Source organism: Cervus elaphus, chromosome X (assembly GCF_910594005.1).
Source record: "Cervus elaphus chromosome X, mCerEla1.1, whole genome shotgun sequence".
Taxonomy (NCBI): Eukaryota; Metazoa; Chordata; class Mammalia; order Artiodactyla; family Cervidae; genus Cervus; species Cervus elaphus.
In genome coordinates, this window is record NC_057848.1 from 159,233,470 (window position 1) to 159,259,773 (window position 26,304).

The 26,304-nt window shown below is 39.4% G+C and overlaps 1 protein-coding gene across 1 annotated transcript in view; it reads right to left on the reverse strand.

Annotated features, from left to right (window-relative positions):
• The window catches only part of TXLNG (taxilin gamma), a 45,067-nt gene that overhangs the window by 17,685 nt on the left and 1,078 nt on the right, over positions 1-26,304 (reverse strand). The window contains exons 2-3 of the mRNA XM_043895400.1: positions 6,834-7,137; positions 4,153-4,244 (exon numbers count right to left, since the gene is read on the reverse strand). Coding sequence (XP_043751335.1) covers positions 4,153-4,244; positions 6,834-7,137 — 396 coding nt within the window. The remainder of the gene's footprint in view (positions 1-4,152; positions 4,245-6,833; positions 7,138-26,304) is intronic.

Genomic DNA, 26,304 nt, shown 5'->3' on the forward strand with positions numbered 1-26,304 from the left:
GAAAAACAATCTTCAGCCCTTCACTTACTTATTAAAAACAAAACAAAAAATGATGTTTTGGACAACTTTTGAGGAATCAACACCATGAAGTTTTACTCTCTTGAAAAACACACTCAAGCTACTTTATTAAACTGATCCTCCAAATTAGAACTTAATAAGCAGCAATCAGTGTTCCTTGCAAGTGGGAGGGGAATCACTCCCCTCCCACTTGTAGGTTTGCAGCAAATGTGTCTGTTTCAAGGTTAAACCAACAGTAACAGATAAGATGGCAGCCTTACTGACCTATCACTGAAGAAGGAAAGGATGCTGAGTCACTACTTCAAGAGCAAGAGTGACACCTTGTGGCCTTTCAAAACACCATGCATCCTTGCAGGCAAGAAGCTTACAGCTATTAAAAACACCTTCATGGAAATTCCTGCCAGAAAATAATTTTTTGTAAAATACTCTCGTAATCTTACTCAGGAGGGAGGGCGGCAGGATCTGCGCACACTATCAATAACTCCACTGAGAACTGGAACTCCCCTTGCCCTCCCCCATTCAACGTAGGGTCCCTTCCTTGGCTATTCTTGGTATTTTATGTCATCCGTGTGGTGTTCTAAAAGAACTCGTTTTGATTTTAGTTGTTTTGACTTTATTCGCTACTGCAACCAAGAAACCCCATTTTAAAATTTTCTTTAAATGAATTCAAGCTTAAACGGCCACATGTGGCTAGTAGCTACTATTTCAGACAGCACAGCTACAGATTACACTGCCAGGACTCATCCCGATTCTTTGCATGTAGCTACAGAGCAGGGACGACCAGCAAACAGCCTCTGTAAGTGGCCAGAAAGGAAATATTTTAGGCTTTGCCTGTTTTGCTGTCGTTGTCTTTTAAACAACACTTAAGCCATTCTTAGCTTGTGGGCAGTACAAAAACAAACCTTGCAGGCTTTGGCCCACAGGTTGTATAATATCTCACTTAAAAAAAAATATACTGGGACTTCCCTGGTGGTCCAGGGGTTAAAAATCTGCCTTGCAATGCAGGGGATGCTGGTTTGATCCCTGGCTGGGAACTAACATCCCTTGTGCCTCGGGGCAACTAAGCCTGCTTGTCACTACTAGAGAAGCCCCGTGTACTGCAACAAAAGATCCCACATGCTGCAACTAAGACCCGATGGAGCCATATATAAATAAATATATTAAAAAAAAAAAATACAGCACACAACACGCTTTGTTGACCCAGTCTTGTCAGTAGGCATTTGGGTGGTCTCCAGGTTCTATTACAATTCGCACGTTCTCACACATGTGCTTCCTGGTGTAATACACACCACGTGAGAATTTCTTCTGGGTGCGAACCTAACTAGGGTTTTGGGGAAATGATTTCTAAATGTTCTGTTGCACATGACAATGGCACAGCTTTCCAGAGCGGCTGGCACATTTACTCTCCCACCAGCAACTTCTAAGAGATCAAATAGATGTACTTCTTCTCTAAAACATCAATCACCATCCTTCATTTCTGCCACTTATAATGAACATAAAGCAGCATCTCGCTGTGGCCTTGATTTGCATTTCTCCAAATATTCATAAGATCGAATATCCCTCATATATTTAAGTACCTTTATGTTAAGATACCTTCACATCTTGATGTTTTTCCACTTCTATGAAATACCTCTTACATGTGTCTGGCCCAGTTTTCCATTGGGTTGATTGTCTTTATCATATTCATTTGTAGATGTTCCCTAGCTATTCCTGACACAGAATCTTCTGTTGGTTATTATTTGTTGAAAATATGTTCTCCTCAGTTTGTGATGTGTCTTCTCCCTCTCTTTTAAAGTATCTTCTGATGAAGAGAAAGTCTTAATTTCAATAGAGCCAATTTCTGAGATGTTGTCTCTGGTAGTGCTTTTTGTGTCATAAGAAATCTTCCTCTTAATCCAAGTTTGGTAAAATATTCATCTGTTAACGTATTTAAATAAACCTAAACAATATCTAAAATTTTAGGTCCTTAATCCATCTGGAATTCATCACTGCATATGGTGTTTAAGGATCTAACTTCATTTTTTTTTCCACGTAAGGATATCCAGTTTTTAAGCTCCATTAATTTCTGAAGGATGGTATAATTCTCCTTAAATGCAACTATAGTTTATATAAGATGCTCTTCATCCCCAAGGGGTGTTTTTTTCCATGGAACTAATAAGCTCCTAAGAATCTAAAATTTTATTGAAAGTAAAGTGTCAAGAATATCCAAGACACTTCTGATGAAAAGAAGACATGATTTATTGTTATGCTATAATAATCTACACAAACTAAGGAACGGGAAAGAACAGCACCATTATGTACTTAAGGACCATGTTACAGGACCCACACTTAGCAAGTGAAATGTGGCAATTTCATAAACCCATGTTATCTGCTGAATGCGGCAGCCAGAAGTGCCAGTGCTGTCAGATGAAGCTGTGACAAAAACAACAGAGGACTGTGACAACAAAACGGAAGTTTTTGGACTAATCCTTGGGAAAAAGGCTACTCCCTTGGTGGTCTCACTGCTGCATAATCTATATGCTCTACCTTCTTTAAAAAAATGAGTTTTGTATCAAGAAACAAAGCTTGATAACATTTTTTGAAAACAGCACACATTTCATCCTTCATATGTTCAGCACAAACCTAAATCAAAGAGAGGTTGCTCACTGAGCAACATCCCAAATGTATGTACGTGTCACATCCCAAAATGAATGTAGCCATTACTGGTGCTTTAAAAAAATTAACCATGCCACCCCACCACACACACAAAACAAATGCCATGAAGAAAACACCTTAGACCCTTGCTACATAAGCAGTGCTATCCAAGAAGCTGAAAGTACCGTCATCAGCCTCACATGGGAGCTTGTTAAAATGCAGACTCTCAGGCTCCAGAGAATCACAGTGTGCTTTTGAACAACGAAAGTCCCAACATCTGTGTGAGTCTCAGAAGGACTGCCGAGACCACCATCTGCCCCTTCTTCTGCTAATCCACGTGTGACTGTCTGCTGCTGTCCCAACACTGGGTCAAGTAGCTAATCTGCTACGCTGCTTTTTTCTTTCACTCTTTTCCCTTTTTTGTCTTCTTTTTCTTCCACTTCTCACACGATTCTCTTCATGTGGATAAAACCAACAGGGACTTGTCTTCCACAACTAATGTTCCTAAAGCCAGCAATCTGACCTCCTTGTGTTTTCTGCAATCTTCACACCTGTGAATGTTCTGGGCTATTTTCCTTGATGCGTGGGGTTTCCCGCTGCTCTGAACAGAAGGTGCCAGACTGCTGAATGCCAGCTAAGAGGAGGCATACACAGACTCATTTGTAAATAAATACAACTGTAATTCTTTGAGCAATAATTCATTTTCAAAGCTGGTCACTGGCACGAAGTGGTGCCAGATGAAAATGTATAAAAATTGTCCATGATGATTCACCTAAGTATTTCACAAAAGGTATTAATTTAGCATATTAGAACCACTCATTCTAAAAGTTTCCCACAGCCCTTACTTCAAAGGGTTTTATGGCTTTCCTATTCTTCAACTTAAAAAGGACAGCAGTGTTTCCATATTGAGACTGCTTTCATAATTTTACAAAGGGAATCAATGTGACTTAATCAATGTGACTTAAAATAATATAGGGGCAGAACAAATGAGGTTAATTTCTTTGAAAGATGGAAAAAGGAATGCCTGACACATAGTGGATGCTAAATAAATATTTTCCAAGACACAGTATTGTTTTAGTAGACTCTCACCTAACTCACAATGATTTCAATCCCAATGGTTAAGAACCTTTATCTCTAGAATTCCCTTGCAAAAAGTTAAATACAGGAACCACTACCCTCCAACGACTGGCATTTAAAATATCACAACACAGGAATGGAAAGGCAGACTTAGAAATACTCTAAGATTGAGTTTCAAAAAAAAAAATCTATGCTGTATCTTTAGCATTATAAGGCTCTATAAATGTGTTATCTTATAAAATGAAGTCACATAAGCAAAAAAAAAAAAAAAAGCCACAAGAAATCAGATTCTCCTCTTCAATTATGGAGTAAAATACAACTTTACATTTAAAGTTATGTCAAAATCATTTTTAAAAGCTTATCAAGCACATACATATTTTGCTATACTTTATATGGGCCTCACCCCTTTGATTCAATACTCACAAGATCGGCATATTTCTTACAGAGAGCTGCCAGCTTCTCTTCTGGAGTTGAGAGAGTGTTTAGGGCTTGCATCAATAATAAGACTTCTTTTCCTGGTGATTAAAAAAATAAGAAAGAAGTCCCAAAAGAATGCGATCAAATCTAACCTGTAAATTCTAAGTACCACTTCCTATGTTCTGACATCCAGAGTAAAATAATTTATACCCATAGCTAGAAATAAGAGATTTACTAGCTAAATTAAGAAAGCTATTTTTAAAATCTGGATCAGCAGGCACCCCTTCCTCCCCATCTCCACCCCAAATTTCTCCACTCAGTAACAACGTGAGCTATTTGTGCAAAGAACTCGCTGAAGGTTAAAAAATTCCCTTGCTTAACTACTGATATCCAAGTTAAGACAAAGGGCAAGTTACAAAGGGCGAAATATTTTTAAAAGCTTCCTCCTGACCAAGTAAGAATACAGAAGGAAGTTCAAAGGGAATTTTGGCTGGTACTCTCTGCCTATCTAAGACGCTCATAATCACTGGTGACACAGATCTTTTCCTTTGAGCAATTTAAATAACTTCTGATGACTTAGTAAGCATCTTCCGTGTGTTAACCAAATTTAGTATTAAAAAAAAAAAAGGATGTCAAGATGGCACTTCCCTTGGGAAAAAGAGCTGAACAGTATTATTTTAAGGACTGTGGCAGGGAGAAGCAGGTGGCTGAGATAGGAAGGGACAAATGGTGTTTTAAAATAAGTGATACATTTTATTTCTTCAGCTGGGTAGTAGGTGCCATTTTTATTTTTTTTAATGTTCACTCTTCATGAAGGGTATTTCATTAAAAAGACATATGTGGGGGACTTGCCTGGTGGTCCAGTGGTTAAGACTCCATGCTTCTACTGTAGCGGGTATGGGTTCAATCCCTGGTTGGGGAACTAACCGTGTAGTGTGGTGAAAAAATATATTATGTATATTGAACATGACTTTGGTATATACAGTGTACAGACTGCTATGATGAAAACAAGCAGGCTAACTTCAAAACAGAATGCTTTTCTATCCACAGAAAATTTTAGTAACAAATTCTCTCTCACTTGGCCCAAGATCAATAAGAATTTTTAAAGAAATGACTAAATATGACTATTGAAACAATAGTCATAGAAACAATAAAGTAACCTGCAATTTTTATGAAAATTCACTGTTTTTTTCTGAGATACAATTCATAGATGATAAAATTCACCCTTTTAAAGTGAACAATTAAAAATAAATAAATAAATAAAGTGAACAATTGAGGATTATTACAAAGTTGTACAACTATCACCACTGTCTAATTTCAGGACATTTTCATCACCACAAAAAGAAACCTCATACCAATGAGCAGGCACTCCCCAGGCTCCCTCCTCCAGGCCCCTGTTAGCTACTAGTCTACTTTCTGTTTCTGGGGATTTGCCAATTCTAGATACTTCATATTAAGTGAAACTGTGTAATTTTTGGCCATTTGTGTCTGTTTTCTTTCACTTACTATCTTCAAAGTTCACCCACTTGTATATCAGGATACATTCCTTTCTATGGCTGAGTAATATCCCATTGTATAGACAGACCACATTTTGTTTATCCACTCATCAGTTGATGGATAACCGTGTTGTTTGGACTTTTTGCCTATCATGAATGATGCCATCTCAAGCACTCCAAGATGCGATTTTGTGTGCACATGTTTTCAACCCTCTTGGAAATATAACTAGAGGTAGAATTGCTGTGTCATATGGTAACATGATATGTAACTCTCTAAGACTCCTTCTGCTTTTACACATTTAACTGGGGCTGCTGATTTTGAAGAAATTTGTCTTGTTTGCAAGGAATTAAGATTATTTTTCATATTTATACAAATTTTTAAATTCTCCAAGTTAACAAACAATGGATTTAATAAGGAAGATCATTCCAACTCAACATATAGAAAACCAAACAAATAAAACACTGTTAATGTCAGGTAGAACAAGTATGAAAAACTTAGGAACAACCAGTAACCTTAAAATAAAAGGGAAAATCAGATTTCCTAATGAGATTTACCATACCACAATCTTAGTCCTAAATCTCAAAGACAGCGAGAAAAAGAAAACATATTCTTGAAAACCCAGTCTTAACCCACTTCCTGAACTACACCTAACGTTCCGTCATCTCAAAAGTTTTGTGACTAGGTTTGAAATAAAATGATCAAATAAATCTGTAGTTTTCACAGTAAATTTTGGTCAGACTACATTAAAGACGCAAACAAGGCAAGTAAAGTACTACTTCTGTCTGGGAACTCTCTGGTGGTCCAGTGGTTATGACTCTCTACTTTCACTGCTAAGGGCATAAGTTCAACCCCTGGTGGGGGAACTAACATCCTACAAGCAAGGCAGCATGACCCCTCACCCCCCACCCAAAAATACTACTTCTGTCAAGTTGTCCCCAGATTTTTTCCACGAAAGCCCATTCCTGACTATCCAGAGAGAAGTAACTTCCTCCTCTGCTACCCTGGCCCCCCGCATGTCACTGCAGCAACAGGCCGCCTGCCTCGCTGAGAATGACCGAAGTGTTAGCTGAGCAACATCACACTCGACACTGGCCATGTCCATTCATCAGTACCTGTGCTGCTAAAAACACAAGTCAAAGCAGCAAAGTGTGAAGCGTGCAAGCCCCAAGCAGAGGTCATCAGGTCATTACCTAAGGTTTTGTCTTTGTTCCTGCTGCACTCTGAGTCCTGCTGACCATCAGGAGGATCTGTTCGAGCCTCTCGCCCGGGAATTTCCTCCCGTGACGCTCGTGTGCAGTACGCTGGGCTCACCAAGCTCCTGCCCTTTGTTACAAAGTCACTGCGGGCATCCTCTTCCAGGGAATGCTTGTTACTTGTACCACCGCAGTGTGAGTCTTGATGCTGAAGAATATCATTGGATTGAGAGTTATGCAACATATCAGCTTTCACCCCGAGCCCGCACATTCCAGCTTCTTCCATTGTGCCAATCACAAACTAGAGGGAAGGGAGAGAAGAAAAGATGGGAGGGGGGGAGTAAATTAAATGTAATCAATGTTTACAATCAATCACATACCATAGGTTGACAGCTTTTTCCTTTCTCAGTCATTTGTAAAATTGATGTAAATATGGCAGTTTCTAAGCTTCACTGAGAGGTGACCTAACTGTAAAGAGTAAGAAAATGTAAGTTAAGACGGCCAAAAAGCACATGAAAAGATGCTCAACAACACTAATGATTAGAGTAATGCAAATCAAAACTACAATGAAGTACCACTTCACATCAGTCAGAATGGCCATCATCAAAAAATCTGCAACATGCTGGAGAAAGTGAAAGTGTGAAAGTGAAAGTCGCTCAGTCATGTCTGACTCTTTGCGACCCTATGGACTATACAGTTCATGAAATTCTCCAGGCCAGAATACTAGAGTGGGTAGCCTTTCCCTTCTCCAGGGGATCTTCCCAACCCAGGGATCAAACCCAGGTCTCCCGCATTGCAGGCAGTTTCTTTACCAGCTGAACCACCAGGGAAGCCCACACATGCTAGAGAGGGTGTAGAGAAGAGGGAATCCTCCTACACTGTTGGTGGGAATGCAAACTGGTACAGCCACTATGGAGAACAACATGGAGGTTCCTTAAAAAACTAAAAACAGAGCTACCATATGATCTAACAACCCCACTGCTGGGACCATATCCAGAGAAAACCATAATCTGAAAAGATACATGCACCACAATGTTCACTGCAGCACTATTTAAATAGCCAAGACATGGACGCCACCTAAATGTCCATCAAGAGAGGAATGGGTAGAGAAGATGTTGTATGTATATACACAGTATATATACAATGGAATATTAGCCATAAAAAAAAGAATGAAATAATGCCAACTGCAGCAACATGAATGGACCCAGAGAGTGTCATACTGAATGAAGTCAGTCAGACAGAGAAAGACAAATATCATATGACATCGCTTATATGTGGAATCTAAAAAATGGGTACAAATGAACTTATTCACAAAACAGAAGCAGAGTCACAGATGTTGAAAACTTACGGTTACCAGGAGGGAAAGGGAGAGAAAGATAAACTGTGAGTTTGGGATTGACATATACATGCTACTATATATAAAACAGATAAAAAGGGCCCATTGTATAGCACAGAGAACTCTATTCAATACTCTGTAATGACTTATATGAAAAAGAATCAAAGATAAAGAGTGGAGATATATATATATAACTGATTCACTTTGCCATACACCTGAAACTAACATAATATTGTAAATCAACTACATGCCAATAAAAGTGAAATAAAGAAAATTAAAGCTAAACCATGTAACTGAGTGGTATCAAAGGAAACAAGAAATGCCATTTAATTGTACATCTAAACTTATTTCATACACACAAAATAAACTTACTTCCTTATAAAAATTCAGCACTTAAAATAATTAGTACCTTAAAAGACATGAAATTATCCCAAGTTAATGAATGTTAATTTCTCAGGTCTTAGCCTCTAGGACACAGCACAGCAGAGATGGCTCACTGACTGTCCAGCAGAAACCCAGGCTCCTCCAAAATCCTGCAGAGCCAGGACTGCTGGCCGAGCGCTCAGAATGGCCGACATTTCACAGCTCCTTTCACATGACTGGGACTCTCATGCGTTCCCATCAATAAAACGTGAGCCAGAGGAATGACTTTCCCTTCTGCAACAAAACTTTTCTTCTGAGAAGCACACATTCTTTCTCCCCCATCTCCTTCCCACTCTGACTGGACAGACGTCTCCAAGACCCTGAGAGACGGCTGAGCCATAGGATGAAAGCAGCCCGGGCCCCTAAGCTCACACACATAAAGCCACCCTTCTTACCAACAACACCCACACTGGACTACTAAATGAGAAAGCGAATACCTTGCTCTCTTAAAAGTCACAGAAATCGTGAGAATTAGGTGTTAAACAGCTACCCCTGCTCTAACAGACAGCAGGCATGGGAGAGCAGTCTTCATTCTAGTATTTTATTCTCCACCAGTACTTTAAACTTACTTTCTCTTCTATCATCCTGTCAACCCATTTACTCACGGGGGAGGTGGTGGTTTTCCCCTTTTTAACACTACTTGGTCATGTGATGGGGTACAAATTTAAATTCTGTACATTTCCTCTCTGCATAAAAGACGGCCTCTTCCTTTTTTGAAGAACATTAACTGATGGGGAGGTGGCTAATACCTTTCTCTTATCACAAGTGGACAAAAGCTACATTACAAAGTTAAGAGAACAGAGATTTACTATTTCAAATTATTCAATAGTATTCAATTGAAGAAATGAAGATAATTTTTAAAGAAGATAATTTAAAGTATCAAAGTAGCAGGGAATTGAAAGGTTATAGGAACTAAATTCTTATCTTCTATAGTTGAACGTTGACAAATCAAGAACTCTGCTTTTGCAAGAATAAACTGGTGCAGCCACTTTTAAAACCTCTTTCGCAATATGGCTACCTTCCAACTCAGTTAATTCTACCCCAAGGATTTTACCCTAGTATGTACAGATGTGCAGCCAAAGGCCAAGAATCTTAAAAGCTGTACTATCTGTAATTGCCCCCAAATGAAATCAACCCAAATTTCTATCAACAGAAGAATGGATGCATTGTAGTGTGTTCATACCATCCACCAAAGAGAACCAAGTACTGCTAGATGCAGCAACAGGGATGAGTCTCATAGAAAACATACTACGGGAAACCATTTACATACAAAGTTCCAAAACAGGAAAGCCAATCAATGGTGCTAGAAATCAAGGGAATGTTTACCATTGAGTGTAGCGGCTTCTGAGGTGCTCAGTAACAGCTAGGTGGAGTAACACAGATGTTCACTTTGTGAAAATTCATTAAGGCTAAGCTTTTACAATGTGTATACTTTTCTGAATGTATGTTTTACCTCAATAAGGTTTATTTTGAAAGCTGCAATTTACATATTAAGCAAGAATCAGAAAAGCAATGCATGTCTAATCTCTCTCCCCAGAGGAAAATATTTCTGTTTAGGGTGAGGGTTCCAATTTCTCCACATCTTCATCAATACTTGTTATTGTCTGTCATTTTGATTACAGCGATGGTATCTGGTGTGATGGTATCTCACCTAATGACTAGTGATGTTGATAACTTTTTCATGTGCTTATTGACCATTTGTATACCTCCTCTGGAAAAACATTTATCCAGCTCCTTTGCCCATTTTTTAATTTGGGTTATTTGTTATTTTGTAATTGAGTTATAAGAGTTCTTTATACACACCTAGATACAAGTCCCTTATCATATGTATGATTTGCAAATATTTTCTCTTATTGCTGTCCTTCATTCTCCCAATTTTGGAGAAAACTCACAGTATATTCATTAACCTATTTCAAAATGTCATAGGAAATTTAACTAAAAGTTACTCTGGCTTTCAGATTAAAAGCATATAGGTCAATTACGACTACCACAGACAGAAAAAAAAAAAAAGACAGTTTAGAAAGGCCAAAATGTTCAACTAACTCAAATTAACAGCTGGTGGCACTGAGCATAAATAAGGATATTAAATTAATCTGTATAGTGCACAGTCATTACATCTCATGTTATCCTTCTAATATTATTTCATCATTCTCTATTTTTAGTTAACACTACCTTTTTGTCTTTCCAGATACTCCTTTCACCTCTAAAGTCCTGTCACACATATTATGTTATCACTTATTTGGTATGTACATGCTCCTAGGTAACGGCTGCTTATGCATAAAAGGTGCTCAAGTACCAACTAAGTGGAAAACACAGGGGTCAAATGGCTGCTGAAAACAAACCATGGGAAGTGAGTGTCTAAATGCTACCACACTAGTTTGAGAAAATACCCCTATTATTATTTTGTCATTAGAAGCAAGACAGTATTACATTTCCATTCTCTCCTGTACAATTAATTTTGATTTATTCTTAACATTTGCTAATGAAAGACTTACTCTGGCTCTATAAAATCTTTGGTTTATGAATAAGTCCAGTCCCAGCTTGATTATCTTGATTATTAACAGTCTACAAGCACTCTTGATACAGCAGGCCCCAACTTTTCCTACTTGAGGTTCTGCACTGGACCATTTGATATGAAGCAAATTCTTAGGGCCAACAAGTTCATTTAAATTGTAAATGATTACTCAGTCTTCATCTCCTTAAGCAAAGAATTCTGTATCATACAGCCTACTCTGCCCTTTCTGACAACCGTTCTGGACATCTTTGCTTGGGTACAATCTCATATAAACAATAACAGCAACAGGTAACACTTATTCAGCAAATACTATAGCCAGGCACTACGTATGCATTTCCTGTACTCCCTAACTTAATCCTCACAACTATGTTGAGCCAGTTACCATTATTATCTCTGTTTTACATATGCGCAAACTGTGGCATGGTAATGTTAAGTATCTTGCCAAAGGTCACAGTAAATTGCAGGGCAAAGATCTGAACCCTGGCCATCTGACTTCTGAGTCCATGCTCTTAACCACAGCAACATACTGCCTTTTTTTTTTTTTTTATCTTTCTGACGAGCCTGTCTACTGTACAAACATCCATGCCCTGCCTGACCTAGTAAATACACAGCAGTCTATTTAATAATGGGGAGAGATGGCCCCAAAGTTTACATATAGAAAGAAATCACGAAACAGCATGCACCATGTATTATGTACATATACATACACATGTAGAAAGCACTGAGAGGAAATACATCTAGAAACAGAAGGTTTGGGAAATTCCCTGCAATTTTCACTGCTGAGTGCCTGGGTTCAATCCCTGGTCGGGGAACTAAGATGTCCTGGGCCACATGGCATGGCCCAATAATAATAATAATAAAAGTTTAAAACTTTCACTTAGGACTTCCCTCGTGGTCCAATGCCTAAGACTCCACGCTCCCAACGCAGGGGACCCCAGGTTCAAGCCCTGGTCAGGGGACTAGATCCCACATGCCACAACTAAGAGTTTGCCTGTAGCAACTAAAGATCCTGCATTATGCAACTAACAGACATGGCAAACCCAAGTAAATAAATAAAAACTTAAAAACAACTTTCACTCTGCTCCTTCAAATATTGTTGAAGCTAAAGAACCCTATTTCTTTGGCTTATTTTGTTTCAATGTTTTTAATGATGGCTGTTCTTTTACTAAGACCTGTCTGAAGGAAAAACAAAAAAGCCAACACCCACGTTCGCTTCCTAATTATTTCAACTACCATCTGCTTAAACCAGCTTGAATGCCTTCGGCCAGCGCCAGGCAAGTGCTGAGCGCAGACACTCGGTCCTGGCCGGTCCTGCCCATGGAGGGTTGGGTGGCCACAGGAGGCGCAGGGGGAAAAGGCTGCAGGCACAGATGCATTTCCTCACCCCTGGCAGAAATCCTGAGCTCGCCTCTGGTCCCCAGAGTCTTGAGAAACTTCTCAAGTAGGTAATGGGAACCTTCAGAAATTACAAGCCCCATTACTCCCATTTAACCTTCTCCACTCCACTGAGAGGTGGGTCTCACTATTCCCGGACAAGAAAAATGAGACTCAGTGAGGTGAAGTTACTTGCCCAAGATCATCTTCAGGTCAGTAAAAGGGGATGGGAAAACTCAAAACCGGGTCTGTCAAACTCAAGAGCCTATGTTCTCACCATCACACTGCTCCCCTCCCTTCACACATAAGCCCTGGAGAATAAAAGTTCAAAGTCAAACATGCAGTCACAAAAGAAATCTAAGACATTAAGCGTCTTAAAAAAAAAAAAATCTAGCATGCTAGATATATCAGCATGAATTTAGGAAAACACTGGGAAAGAGCTGGAGTTTTAGCAGTAACTAACTCTGGGATTTAGGGAGGCAAGACAACACTAATTTGGGGGTAGAGATATCTTTAAATACTTTTAAGTGATTGTATTTAAGACACCGAGAGGTTTTCCTAAAACTTTTTTGTGTCTTAGGATTAAATTAAATTATCTCTAAAAATATCTTCAACCCCATGTTTCTAATAATTTCCTCTAGGAGTCATCCACTATAAAGAAGGAACGTGAAGACAGCACACGCCTGCCTGGCCACAAGGCGAGGAAAGAAGCCGCAGACACCAGGCACTTCTCACTCTCAGCGTGGCCGAGACATGTCTTCTTTGGTTTTGAAAATACAAACGTCTTTCCTAAATTTCCTGTATTTTGAGAGGCTTTTTCCAAATACAAATTTTTACAAACAAATCTATTCTAAAACTTACATCTTCATATGTGTTTTTTTTTTTTAACTATTTCTTTAAACAGATGGAGTTGGTAGGTTCATGCACGTTTGAAATTAGAAAAGTGGCAGGAGATCTAAATAGACATTTCTCCAGACATACAAATAGCTAAAAGGCACACAAAAAGATGCTCAACATGGTTAATTATCAGAGAAATACAAATCAAAACCACAACGAGGTATCATCACACACCACTCAGAATGGTCATCATCCAAAAGTCTACGAAAAATAAATGCTGGAGAGGGTATGGAGAAAAGGGAACCCTCTTGTATGGTTGATGGGAATGTAAATTGATACAGCCACTACGGAGATTCCTTAAAAAACTAGAAATTAAAACTACCATATGACCCAACAATCCCACTCTTGGGGACCTTGAGGAAACCATAACTGAAAGAGACACGTGTACCCCAACGTTCACTGCAGCACTATTTACAATAGCTAGGACATGGAAGCAGCCTAGATGTCCATCGGCAGATGAATAAAGAAGTTGAACATTACTCAGCCATAAAAAGAAATGCATTTGAGTCCATTCTAATGAGGTGCGAGAACCTAGGGCCAACTACACAGAATGAAGTAAGTCAGAAAGAGAGAAACAAATATCATATATTAATGCATATATATAGAATCTAGAAAGATGGTACTGATGAACCTATCTGCAGGGCAGGAATAGAGATGCAGACATAGAGAACAGACTTCTGGACACAGTGGGGGAAGGAGAGGGTGGGACGAAAAGAAAGAAGAGCACTGAAACACACACATCACCATGTGTAAAACAGATAGCTGGTGGGGATTTGCCGTATGACCAGGGAGCTCAAACCCGGTGTTCTGTGACAACCTAGAGCTTTCTCAGAAAACTCACAAATTTGTTTTTTAAAGAAGAGGAAAATCAATTTACTAAATATTAATTGGAAACTTCAGACTAGCCAGAAGACAACATTAATAGGGCTTCAAATGAGTCAGAGATCCAATTTTCAAGGATTTATGAACAATCAGATTACAGTTAAAAAACTAAAAATGGCCAACATACGAAAACATGTTCAACCTGGATTTCCCTGGTGGTCCAGTGGTTAAGACTCTGCGTTTCCACTGTAGGGGGCGTGAGTTTGATCCCTGGTCAGGGAACTAAGATCCCACATGCTGTGTGGCAAGGCCAAAAGAAAAAAAAAAAGTTCAACCTCATTCATAATTAAAAGAAATACAAATGAAAATAGAAATCAAAGGAATACTGACCAGATTCAAAAGGATGATTTAAAACAAACAAAACTTCATGTGGGCAAACAGGTTGCCCCAGTACAGTCCTGGGAAGTCTACCTTGGTAGCATATTGGTTTTGCAGAGGTATTCAGCAGTTATTTCTGAATGTCTGAATGCACATTCACTTTCACCAGTGAGTCCACTGAAGTTTATTCCACAGATATTCTCACTCAAGGGCAAAGGCTACTCAACACACCACCACTTGCTGCTATGCACAGGAACCAGATAGTCTACTGATCCAGAACTGGGTAAATAAATAATGGTCATCCATACAAGGTAAAAGGAGGCAGTTATTCAAGAGAGTAAGGCAGTGCCATGGCAATAAGGACCAATCTCCAAGGTGTAATTAAGGGAAAAAAAGCATTTGGTCCTGCATGGACATGTGAGTATAAAAACATATTCACACAGAAGCCAGTAAATGGAGAAAACTTTTCTATAAAGTTATCTCCCAAACTATGTGCTAGACATTTAAAATGCTCACCATGACCAGTATTATAAGAAGCATTATAAAAAGCAATACTATATTTTTTCACTATTCCACCACATCCCAGGCTCAGAGTCTGAAGACTGCAGGAGTTTGTCTTGAGTCATTTCATATCATCTTCTCCCTTCACCCTGTTTGACAGACCTCTGGGTTTGTCCCCCGAAATCTTTACACTACATTATAGTAAGAAATTGGATTATAGGGGGGAAAAAAAGGATCTACTAAGCATTAATTTTTGCAGCCATTCTGATTTATCTCCTTCTTCAAACAATTCGAAAACTGAAATAACTCATTTAAACTTGGCCTCAATTTGAAAGTACAGCTAGACCATCTACCCAGTCACTTTAAAAAAAAAGGTTCATCATGGATAGTTAACTCTTCCCAAGGAGAATCAGTTTGAGATACCTGGAATACACAAAAGAGGGTTAACAGTGTATGTAAGGCTAAGTTCTGAGTAGAGGGAGGAAGGAAGGAAAAAAAACCTAACATTTACTAATTGCTAAGTGCTGGACATTTAAAATACACTATTTAGTTTAGCCTTACAATTCTAAGATAGTGACAGTATTACTTCATTATACAGATAAACTAGGGAGCAAAGTAAGAAGTGAGAGAAGAAGCCATGATTTGAGACCTACATGTACAGAGCCTGGAATGGAGGTAGTGTTTCTACAAGAAATGTCCTAAAGAATCACATCTAAAGTTAAGAAACATAAAGAACACCCAAATGCCCATCGATGGATGAGCTAATAAATGAAATACGGTAAAGGCACACCTGATTTTATTATGCTTTGCAGATACTGCACTTTTTACAAACTAAAGGTTTGTGGCAATTCTGCGTTGTCAGATGATTAGCATTTTTTTCACAAGAACGTAAAGTATGTACATTTGTTTTAGACATAATGCTACTGCACACTTAACAGACTACAGAGCACAAAGAATCACAGTAAACAACTATATGCACTGGGAAACCAAAAAATTCGTCTGACTCACCTCATTGTGTTATTTGCTTCATCGCAGTGGTTTGGACTAGAACCTGCACTATCTTCAAGGCGCACTTGTATCTGACATTAGGATATTATTTAACATTAAAAAGATCATTCTGACACATGCTGCAACATGGATGAACCCTGAATAAGACATTATGTTAAATGAAAAAAGCTGAACAAAAGAACGTAGTATGATTTCACTTACATGTAATACCTGGAGTAGTCAAATTCCTAAAGAAAGGAAACAGAATGGTGGCTTCCAGGAGGGAATGGAGTACAGAGGTTCAGTTTGGGAAGATGAAAAAGTTCTAGAGATGGATGGTGGTGTAGCTTGCACAACACTGTTAATGTCTTAATGCCAATGAACTGTACGCCTAAAAATGACCAAGTTTATGTTATGTATATTATACCTCACACACATGAACAAAGAATTATGGTAAATCATGATTTCAAATATTCAAAACTTTAGCAAATAAAACCTAACTTTATTCTGGTCATCAAGAATTAATATAAACATATTCCAGTTGCTTGGATTACTGAATTGCTCCATTAGCAAGACAAAGCAGTAACTGGGATGCCACACTCCTCACAACAAGTCTTAGGGAAAGGCATGAAAAATAAGCCTATTCTCTTCTGACAGAATAAAGACCAAAAAGCAGACGCCACTGCTGATAAAACTGGAGGATGGTGGTTCTCAAGTACAGTCTGTGGACCCCTCCAGGTAGTCTGCAAGCTAAAAAACTATTTTCATAATAATGCTAAAATGGCATTTGTCTTTTTTGGTGTTGACATCTGTACTGATGGTACAAAAACAATGATGAAGAACACTGCTGGCTCCTTGGAATCAATCAAGGCAGCAGGACCAAACTATACCAGGAGTCATGGGTTTTGTCCTACATCATGTACATCATGGGGGGGTGGGGGGACTACTCTTTTACCTAACAATAATTTCTTTTAAAGATAGTTCACCGCTCTTTATTCAGACTTGGGTATTTGGCAGGTATATTTTCTCCAATAATATATGAACAGAGTCTGTCACTTAAAGGCAAACAACTGACAGTATTTGTTGCCAAAGATAAAATTTGAGTTTTCAAGCAAAATTCAGAATTTTTGAAAACTACCTGCCACCATAAGCTTCCCAACACTTAAAGACTTTTCTGATGAATTTTGTGATTTTGATATTGTAAAAAGTGTGATAACATTTGGAATATCAACACAATTCAGTAAAGCAGTATTTTCTAAATGACTAATGGATGATACCACAAAATGATGCATGAGAAAAAACATCCATTCAAAGTGCAACATAGACCCATAGTTTTAAAACAGTACAAAAAGTTACATAAGATTTCAGAACCCACACAGGCAACTAACCTTCAAGAACTACTACTTGCTGAGTTTTGGCATAGTATCAAAGAATTCCCACAATTATCTAAAAAGGCTATTAAAATACTCCTCCTTGTTCCAACTACATATGTGTGTGAGGCTAGATTGTCTTCACACACTTCAACTAAAATGGCATGTTTCCACAGATGAAATGCAGAAGCAGATCTGAGAATTTAGCTATCTCCTACTAAGCCAATCATTAAAGAAATCTGCAAAAATGTAAAACAATGCCATTCTTCCCAATTTTTATTCTGGAAAACAAGCAACTTTTAACTTTTAAAACAACATTATTTATAATGTTAATGTGCGATATGCAGTTTCTTCCTCCTACTATTCATGACCTTGTAGAATTCTCCTCCCTCCCCTTGAGTGTGAGCTGGACCTAGTGCCTGGCTTCTAATGCAGAGAATCAGGCAAAAGTGAGGCTGTCACTTCTTTGATTATGTGACAAAAGACTGCAGCTTCCTTCTATTTTGTGCTGGTGCTCTATCTTGCTTCATTCGATGAAGTCAACAGCCATGCTGTGAGATACTATGGAAAGGCCCCAATGGCAAGGAACCAAGGGAGGCCTCCAACCAACAGCTCATGAGGAACTGAGGCCCTGGTCCAACAACCTGCAAAGCACTGGATCCTGCCCACAACCAATGAGTGTGAGCTTGGAAGTGGATCCTGCCCACTCAAGCCTTCGGATGACTGCAGCCCATGAGGCCCTTGAAGCAGAGGACCCAGCGAAGTCACTTTCAGACTCCTGAGATCGTAAATGTTGTGTCAGGTGCTAAGTTTGGGGACAATACGTTATACAGCAATAGATAACTGGTACAAGGCCAGGTGACTTTTTAAATGAATAATAATTTAAGATTGTTTTAATCTGTAAAAATGGGAATCATCATGATATATAACCCACATAAACAAAAGCTTCTTGGGGTTCTCAATAATTTTTGAGTATGCAATAAGGCCCTGAAACCAAAAAGCTTGAGAACTGCCACCCTGGCCGTGGGGGAGCAGGGACAGAGACGAGAGGCCAGCTCAGTGAAAGCAGAGCCGGGGACAGCTCCTGAACCGAGCAGATCCATCTCCAGGGGACATGCCCTGGGAGCAGGTGGGAGGACCACACCTAACAAATCAGCCTCTTTCCCTTTGCTTATGGCACTACAGTACCAATCACTATAATCCACATGAGGGAGCGGGGCGGGGTGGGGGGCGGGGGGTGACGGAGACTTGGTATAAGCCATTTGCCCTTGGCCTTTCTTTGTTGCTCTGGTTCATTCGAAGCCTCTCCAATAGTACTTGATATACTTCTTCACTGAATCCTCAAAATTATCCTAAAGGGTGATATCTTAGCTCCTGGACCAGGAATTGAACCTGGGGCCCTGGAAGTGAGGGTGCCAAGTCCTAACCACTGGACCATCAGGGAAATTTCAAGGAGTTGTCCCAACTTGTAACTTTAGGCAGCAAAAGGCTCCAGAATGATTGTCACAGCATGTAAAGAACAGGGGCATTAATGAGACAAATGAGAAGAGAGGGGCAAACCAGTGCTGAAGTTAGGGCAAGGGCAACTGATTTCTCCTACTGGTAAAAAAGCCAAGAAGTCAGTGTTACTATCTATAGTGGTCGGTGCTAACATCTATCTTAAACAGTGCAGGTCATCTGCCTTTTAATCCAAGAACGATGTCATTTGATTTCACATTTAACTTCTATAGCCATTTCTTTTATTAAAAGGAAGGGTGCTGGACTCTATGACTTGCAAAATCACTTCTAGCTCTAAAAGTGTAATTCAGGGATTAACAACAATCTGAGAGATACCTATGTCAGCCTAAACACCTATCTAGGCAACAGAAAGATCAGGAAATGACATTTTAATGCATAAAGCTGCTGAAATGTGCTTGGGCCTAATCTATTTTGCAAAGGGACAGGGGCTGGGCCACACATTTAGCATCTTCAAGCCACAGACTCCTGAGAGGTAGAGTGGTCCTCTCTTTTTATGAGTTACCTCAATGCAGCATCCCTGTCCTGACTTTATGACATCACCAGCTCCATGTGGACCAATCATGATGCACCTTTGAAACATCAAACTTTCTCTTTTTTCCTTTGGCCTTCTCCTTGTCTTATCCCACTTAACCCGACCCCTTCAGCTCTTTGTTAACACTACGTTGTGTAGACTTTGGCAGGGTCTCTCTCTAAACCCTCTCCTTTTCAATTCATCCAAATTAAACTTGGAGGTGCCTTTACAGGGAGACACACTGCAACACATCTCCTAAATCAAACATCTTAAGGTCAACTTAGGGCATAAGAGGATGAAACAAAAGCTGTAAGGCTCACAACTCCCCCAGTTCCTGGATTGCTATAGCTTCCCTATACCCTTAAGGACCCAATCCCACCCTTCATAATTTGTTTTCATTTAGCAAAATATATTACTCATTTTTACATCATGAGAAACGCTGGGCTGGAAGAAGCACAAGCTGGAATCTACATTGCCGGGAGAAATATCAATAACCTCAGACATGCAGATGACACCACCCTAATGGCAAAAAGTGAAGAACTAAAGAGCCTCTTAATGAAAGTGAAAGGGGAGAGTGAAAAAGTTGGCTTAAAGCTCAACATTCAGAAAACTAAGATCATGGCATCCGGTCCCATTACTTCATGGCAAATAGATGGGGAAACAGTGGAAACAGTGGCTGACTTTATTTTGGGGGGCTCCAAAATCACTGCAGATGGTGAGTGCAGCCATGAAATTAAAAGACACTTGCTCCTTGGAAGGAAAGTTATGACCAACCTAGACAGCATATTAAAAACCAGAGACATTACTTTGCCAGCAAAGGTCCGTCTAGTCAAGGCTATGGTTTTTCCAGTAGTCACGTGTGGATGTGAGAGTTGGACTATAAAGAAAGCTGAGCGCCGAAGAATTGATGCTTTTGAACTGTGGTGTTGAAGAAGACTCCTGAGAGTCCCTTGGACTACAAGGAGATCCAACCAGTCCATCCTAAAGGAAATCAGTCCTGGGTGTTCATTGGAAGGACTGATGTTGAAGCTGAAACTCCAATACTTTGGCCACCTGATGTGAAGAGCTGACTCATTGGAAAATACCCTGATGTTGCGAAACATTGAGGGCGGAAAGAGAAGGGGACGACAGAGGATGAGATGGTTGGATGGCATCACCGACTCAATGGACATGAGTTTGGGTAAACTCCGGGAGTTGGTGATGGACAGGGAGGCCTGGCGTGCTGCGGTTCATGGGGTCGCAAAGACTCGGACACGATTGAGTGACTGAACTGATTACTCATTTTGCCTACGACCAAGTTTTATTCACATTCAATGAAGAGCACATTTTTATTTACTATCCTCAAGAAATGTGTTTAGAAAGCCCACAGGACACATGGAATATGGCTAATGGCTTCGGAGCCCAAAGAGCCTGGCCTTTGAGTATACCACTTACTACCTGCTGTGTGGCCCTGGAAGATCAACCTCTGTTTCCTGATCTATAAACTAGAGATGTACAGGACCTACCTTCTAGAGTTGTGAGAAGATTAGATACAGTGAATATATATTGCTACCATGCAACAGAACTGTTTATAACAATATCTGAATAAAGGTGCACTTGCAAATTATACAAAATGCCTACGTTCTTTTTAAAAACTATTTATTCATTTATTTGGCTGCACTGGGTTTTGGCTGTGGCATGCAGTACCTTCCCTGCGGCATGTGGGAGCTCAGCTCCCTGATCAGGGATCGAACCTGAACCCTGGCCCCCTGCATTGGGAGCGTGGAGTTTCAGCCACTGGACCACCAGGGAAGTCCCCAGTCTCACTTTTACTATGCCCCACATGTCAATCTATAACATCCTTAATGAAACGTGCTTCCAAGCTACTGGCACATCTTCCTCATCAAACCATTCTACTTTGTTCTGAGTAGGGAAAGAAGAAAAATGAAAAAGTGGTAGCTTAGCAATATTATTCACGGCAGACTACAGAGTAGGAAGTGGTGGGTAATGAGGGTTGTCCTGGGGACATTTTGGAAACGTAATACAGAATGCAAATCAGTACCCTGAGCAATAAATGTTAATAAAATTATGTCAACAGGACAACACTGGTGATTTTATATGTGTTTCCTTCAAGTAAGAAAATTTAAGAGAATTTCAACTAGGAAATAGACTGAATCATAAAAACATACTAAAAAAAAAAAATCAAAGTTCAAACTCTTAAAGGGTCACTTGACTTATTTTATCCTCCTCTAGAAATGCCCTGCTTGGGAAAATTCTAAACATAGCTAATTCTCAATGGTGGTGAATATTACATTAAATCTGTATACCACTTTGCACACTTTAAATACTGTCACATCTATTATAATAACTAAAAGTTACTGATAATCATGTTAGAAACAAACAAAAAGTAACTGGGAAGAAAGCTGTGGGGAGGGAGAGGCACAGGGATTTCTTTGGGATATTACATTAAAACTCCCTGGGTAAGCAGAGTCAGTCCATGCAGTCAAGTACGTCGGGTGCATTATCAATTATACAATTATATACCAGCTCTACACCAACTTCACCAATTCTGAGCTCTGTTATTTAATAAGAGTAAGGTTTTTTGGTGGTTGTTGTTTTGACTGAGCTTCAGATGCCTTATCTATACACCCAGGGATATCATCTATTCTGCAGAGGTAAGGAGATATTAGAATGCAAATACATTCCAAGTGCTTAGCGCAATGCAGGAAACAGTGAGTTCCTTTCCTTTGAAACACAACTCTGAAAAGTGTAAAAGTGAACAGCACATCTATTGAAAAGAAAACTATTACAGTGACTCCTTCTGTGAAGTATTCCACACAAAGGCAAATCACATGTGCCCTGTTTTACAAAATCTGGATTTGGCATGTACATTCCTAAACAAAACTTCTCTAGTCAAGACCAATATAAATGACACAAAATAACATAGACAACACCTTCCAGTAACATCATAAATGACTGTGACACACATATTATGATCTATGAAGGTGGCATGTGCTGTGTTTGGTCTCCTTTTTTACTGCTTTGCTTGTTTGCTTCTCCATGAAAATAAAATTTACCAAAGCTTGCTGATACATGACAATGTCGTAAACAGAAGATCACTTTGATTCTTACTACTTAATCTCTGTGCTAAGAGAGTGGAAATTCATCATCAAGTTTGCAAATGGGGAAAAAAACAAGATAATCAAATGGTTTCTTCCTTTCCCATACTCTCACCCCACCCTGACCTGATTTTTCCTCATTAAGTCGATCACAGAGAGATTCTGGGAAGAGGGAAGAATACAAAGGTTGAAAGATAGATTTGGGATTCCCAGTGGGTAAAGAATCCGCCTGCAATGCAGGAGATCCAGGTTCAATCCCTGGGTCGAGAAGATCCCCTGGAGGAGGGCATGGCAACCCACTCCAATATTCTTGCCTGGGAAATCCCATGGACAGAGGAGCCTGACAGGTTACCGTGCATGGGGGGCAAAGAATCCAAGAGGACTGAAGTGACCGAGTACGCTGAGAACGCATGCAAGACACATTTACAGAATAACACCCTGAAAGCAAGAGAAATTGATCTTTCATATATGCTCCCCTCCAGACCAAGTAAAATTTTAACATGCCTGGCACTGTGCTGAACAAGTCACATCAACGCTTATGCTTCACAACAGTCCTCTGGGTTAGGGATTAGCATCAGCCCCACTTTACAGATGATGCAATTGAGACTTGGAACGATTGCAAAACCTGCTCAAGGCTATAAAGCTACAAAGCTAATAAGTGGCAAGAGCCAGGAGTCTTGACTTCAAATCCATACTATTTGCCCAGTGTTGTTTGTTATTTAGTTGCTAAGTCGTGTCCAACTCTCTGTGACCCCATGGACTGTAGCCCATCAGGCTCCTCTGTCTATGGGGTTTTCCAGGAAAGAATACTAGAGTGGCTTGCCATTTCCTTCTCCGGAGGATCTTCCCAACCCAGGGATCTAATTTGTGTCTCCTGCACAGCAGGTGGATTCTTTACCACTGAGCCACCTGGGAAGCCCATTTGCCCACTACCACCTACTTATTACTGTAGTGTAGATTCATGGGGTTGCAAAGAGTCGGACAAGACTTAGAGACTAAGAAACAACATGATGAATAATAATAATAATAAACAGATGACTGGACTTCAGTGCCTAAAAAAAAAAAAAGAAAGAAAGAAACAACATGATGAAAGGGTTCTGGGTTCCAGACTCAGCTTCACCCCTTGGGCTAATTCCGTGACCTTGCTGAGCAATTTGTCATCTATAAATGAGGACAATGACAGCTGCTCAGCCTTCTCCACAGCATGAGTGATGCTGACAGAGTTAATGTATGTGCAAATATGCCATAAACACTATAGGTCACCACACAAATGTAAGATTTCATTAATTTGAGCACAGATCCCATATACCTTTATCCTTCCTATCTGACCTAAAAATAAGTTTAACAGTAGTTAAATAATTTTTAACACTCCAAACAAAAATCTAGAGGGAAAAAAAATCAACCTTAAGACATTCTAGAAATGGCAAAAGAATAGAGACAGTAGAAAGATCAGTGGTGGCCAGTGGTTTGGGGGAAGAGAGGAAGAACAAATTTGTTAGATCTTATTAAATAACAGAGCTCAGAATTGGTGAAGTTGGTGTAGAGCTGGTATATAATTGTGTAATTGATAATGCAACCGACGTACTTGACTGCATGGACTGATTCTGCTTACCCAGGGAGTTTTAACCTAATATCCCAAAGAAATCCCTGTGCCTCTCCCTCCCCACAGCTTTCTTTCCAGTTACTTTTCGTTTGGTTCTAATATGATTATGGAGGTTTTAGGGTAGTAAAACTCTTCAGTATGATATCTGTAATGGTGTATATATCTCATTATACATGTGTCAAAACTCTTAGAAGGTACAGCACCAACAATGAACCCTAATGTAAACTATGAACTTTAGTTAGTAGGAATATATCAATATTGACTCATCAACTGTAACAAATGTACCACAAAGTTGCAAGATATACATAATAGGGCAAAGGGGTGCCCTGTGAACTCCACAATTTACATTCAATTTTTGGTAAACCTAAAACTGCTCAAAAAAAAATCTATTAATTTTTTGAAAACTCAAACTTATAAAACAAATTCTAGTAAAAATAGAAACAAACCAAAACCCCCCCACAAAGTCTACATAGGGATTTAAGAAGTACTATGAATGAACCTGGGGTTCTAAAAAATGCCTGGAATATTTAACAAAGTAATATCCCATCTTTTTAGACCAGTGTCGTCCAAGAGAACTGTGAAATGTGCAATGATGGAAATATTCTACATCTACCCTAATACAGTAGCCACCAGGCACGCTGGCTATTGAACACATGGAATGTGGTTTGTATACTGAGGAAAGCGATTTTTAATTTTACTTAATTTTAATTAACACTTAAATAGCAACAGGCACAATAGCAAGTGGCTATCACCTCAGCACAGTTTTAGACAATTCAAGAGACTCTTAGAAAGGTACTGTAATGTTAAAGAAAAAAGATACCTCAAGAGACCATTCAATCAGCCATAGTTATGAAACAATGCAAAATTACCTGAGGTCAAGAATGACAAGATGGTTAAGACAAACAGGAAGCAACAAAGACCATCTCCAATTGTCTCTCACTTTAAGTCCCATAATGTAACCCAAAAGTGACAAAATGTTCACTGTCCTCTTTAATTCCTTCAATATTTTCAAAACAACCCAATCAGTTAAAACACCATTTCTGCTTCCTGAAAAAATAGGGCAGAGGTCAAGTTAGAATTAGGAATATGTTTTCAAGCTACTGGCCCAGAGGAAATAAAAAAATGAAGGGTCCTAAGGAAATAACTTAAAAAGTAACTTCTGCAAACATAAGATATTCATCCTTTTTTTTTTTAATGAAAATTCAAAAACTAATGTTTAACCATGCATTTCAATTCCATGTCATAGTCAATTGGAAATCAAAAGGAAAAAAGATGCCCAGAATAGCCTGAGCAAAGAAGAAAGGTGCCTGATGTAAGTCAACAAAAATGAGACAATACAGACACACAGGTCTCTTCTCATCCAGCTGTTAAACAGAGTACTGCCTCAAAGGGTCATTACTTCTTGGTCTTTTAAAATGCTAGTTGGTTAAATCTCAGTTCCTAATTCAGACTTTTTATCCTTTTGCTAAGGGCATAAAAGGGAACTCATGTCCTCAATTACAGTGGCTTTTCATTGGAGTCCTCCTCTGGGGGACCTACGAAAACAAACAATGAGATTGGCTCCCCACCCTCAGAGAGTAAGTGAGGTGTCCAAAGTGACAGTGTTGAATCCCTAGAGTTACTTCAGTCCACAGCTTCTTTTTCAGTCCCGAAAGCACTGGATCTTTCTTTTTGAGTACAAAGAGAGGGAGAGAAAGAAAGGTAATTGAGAAGTAGTGACACTGTCATGCAGAGACTTGAAAACACCTGACCTTAGAAACAGGTCCCCCAAAGCTAATTCTTATGACATTCTGCACAGAGGGAAAACCAACCTTTGTTCTTTTTCAAGTTCACGAGTCGCATTAGAAATATTATTTCGTAATTTCCTAAAGGAGTTATCTTTATGAGTATTCAAATGCATAATTAAGTAACATTAAACAGGCCCGAGTGATCAAGCAGGACGTCCAACAAGTTGAACGTTTCAATCTGTTCACCGGCAAACAACAAGACGAGATTCCACCTTTCCAGTCCGTTTCCCTGCACTTCTCTCTTCCTGGGCCCTGAAAACCCTGTACCCCGTTCGTTGTGCAATCTTTTTCCAACTCCACCCACTGACTCCAGAACAAGTAGAATTCTCCCATTCTGAAGCTCTTGAT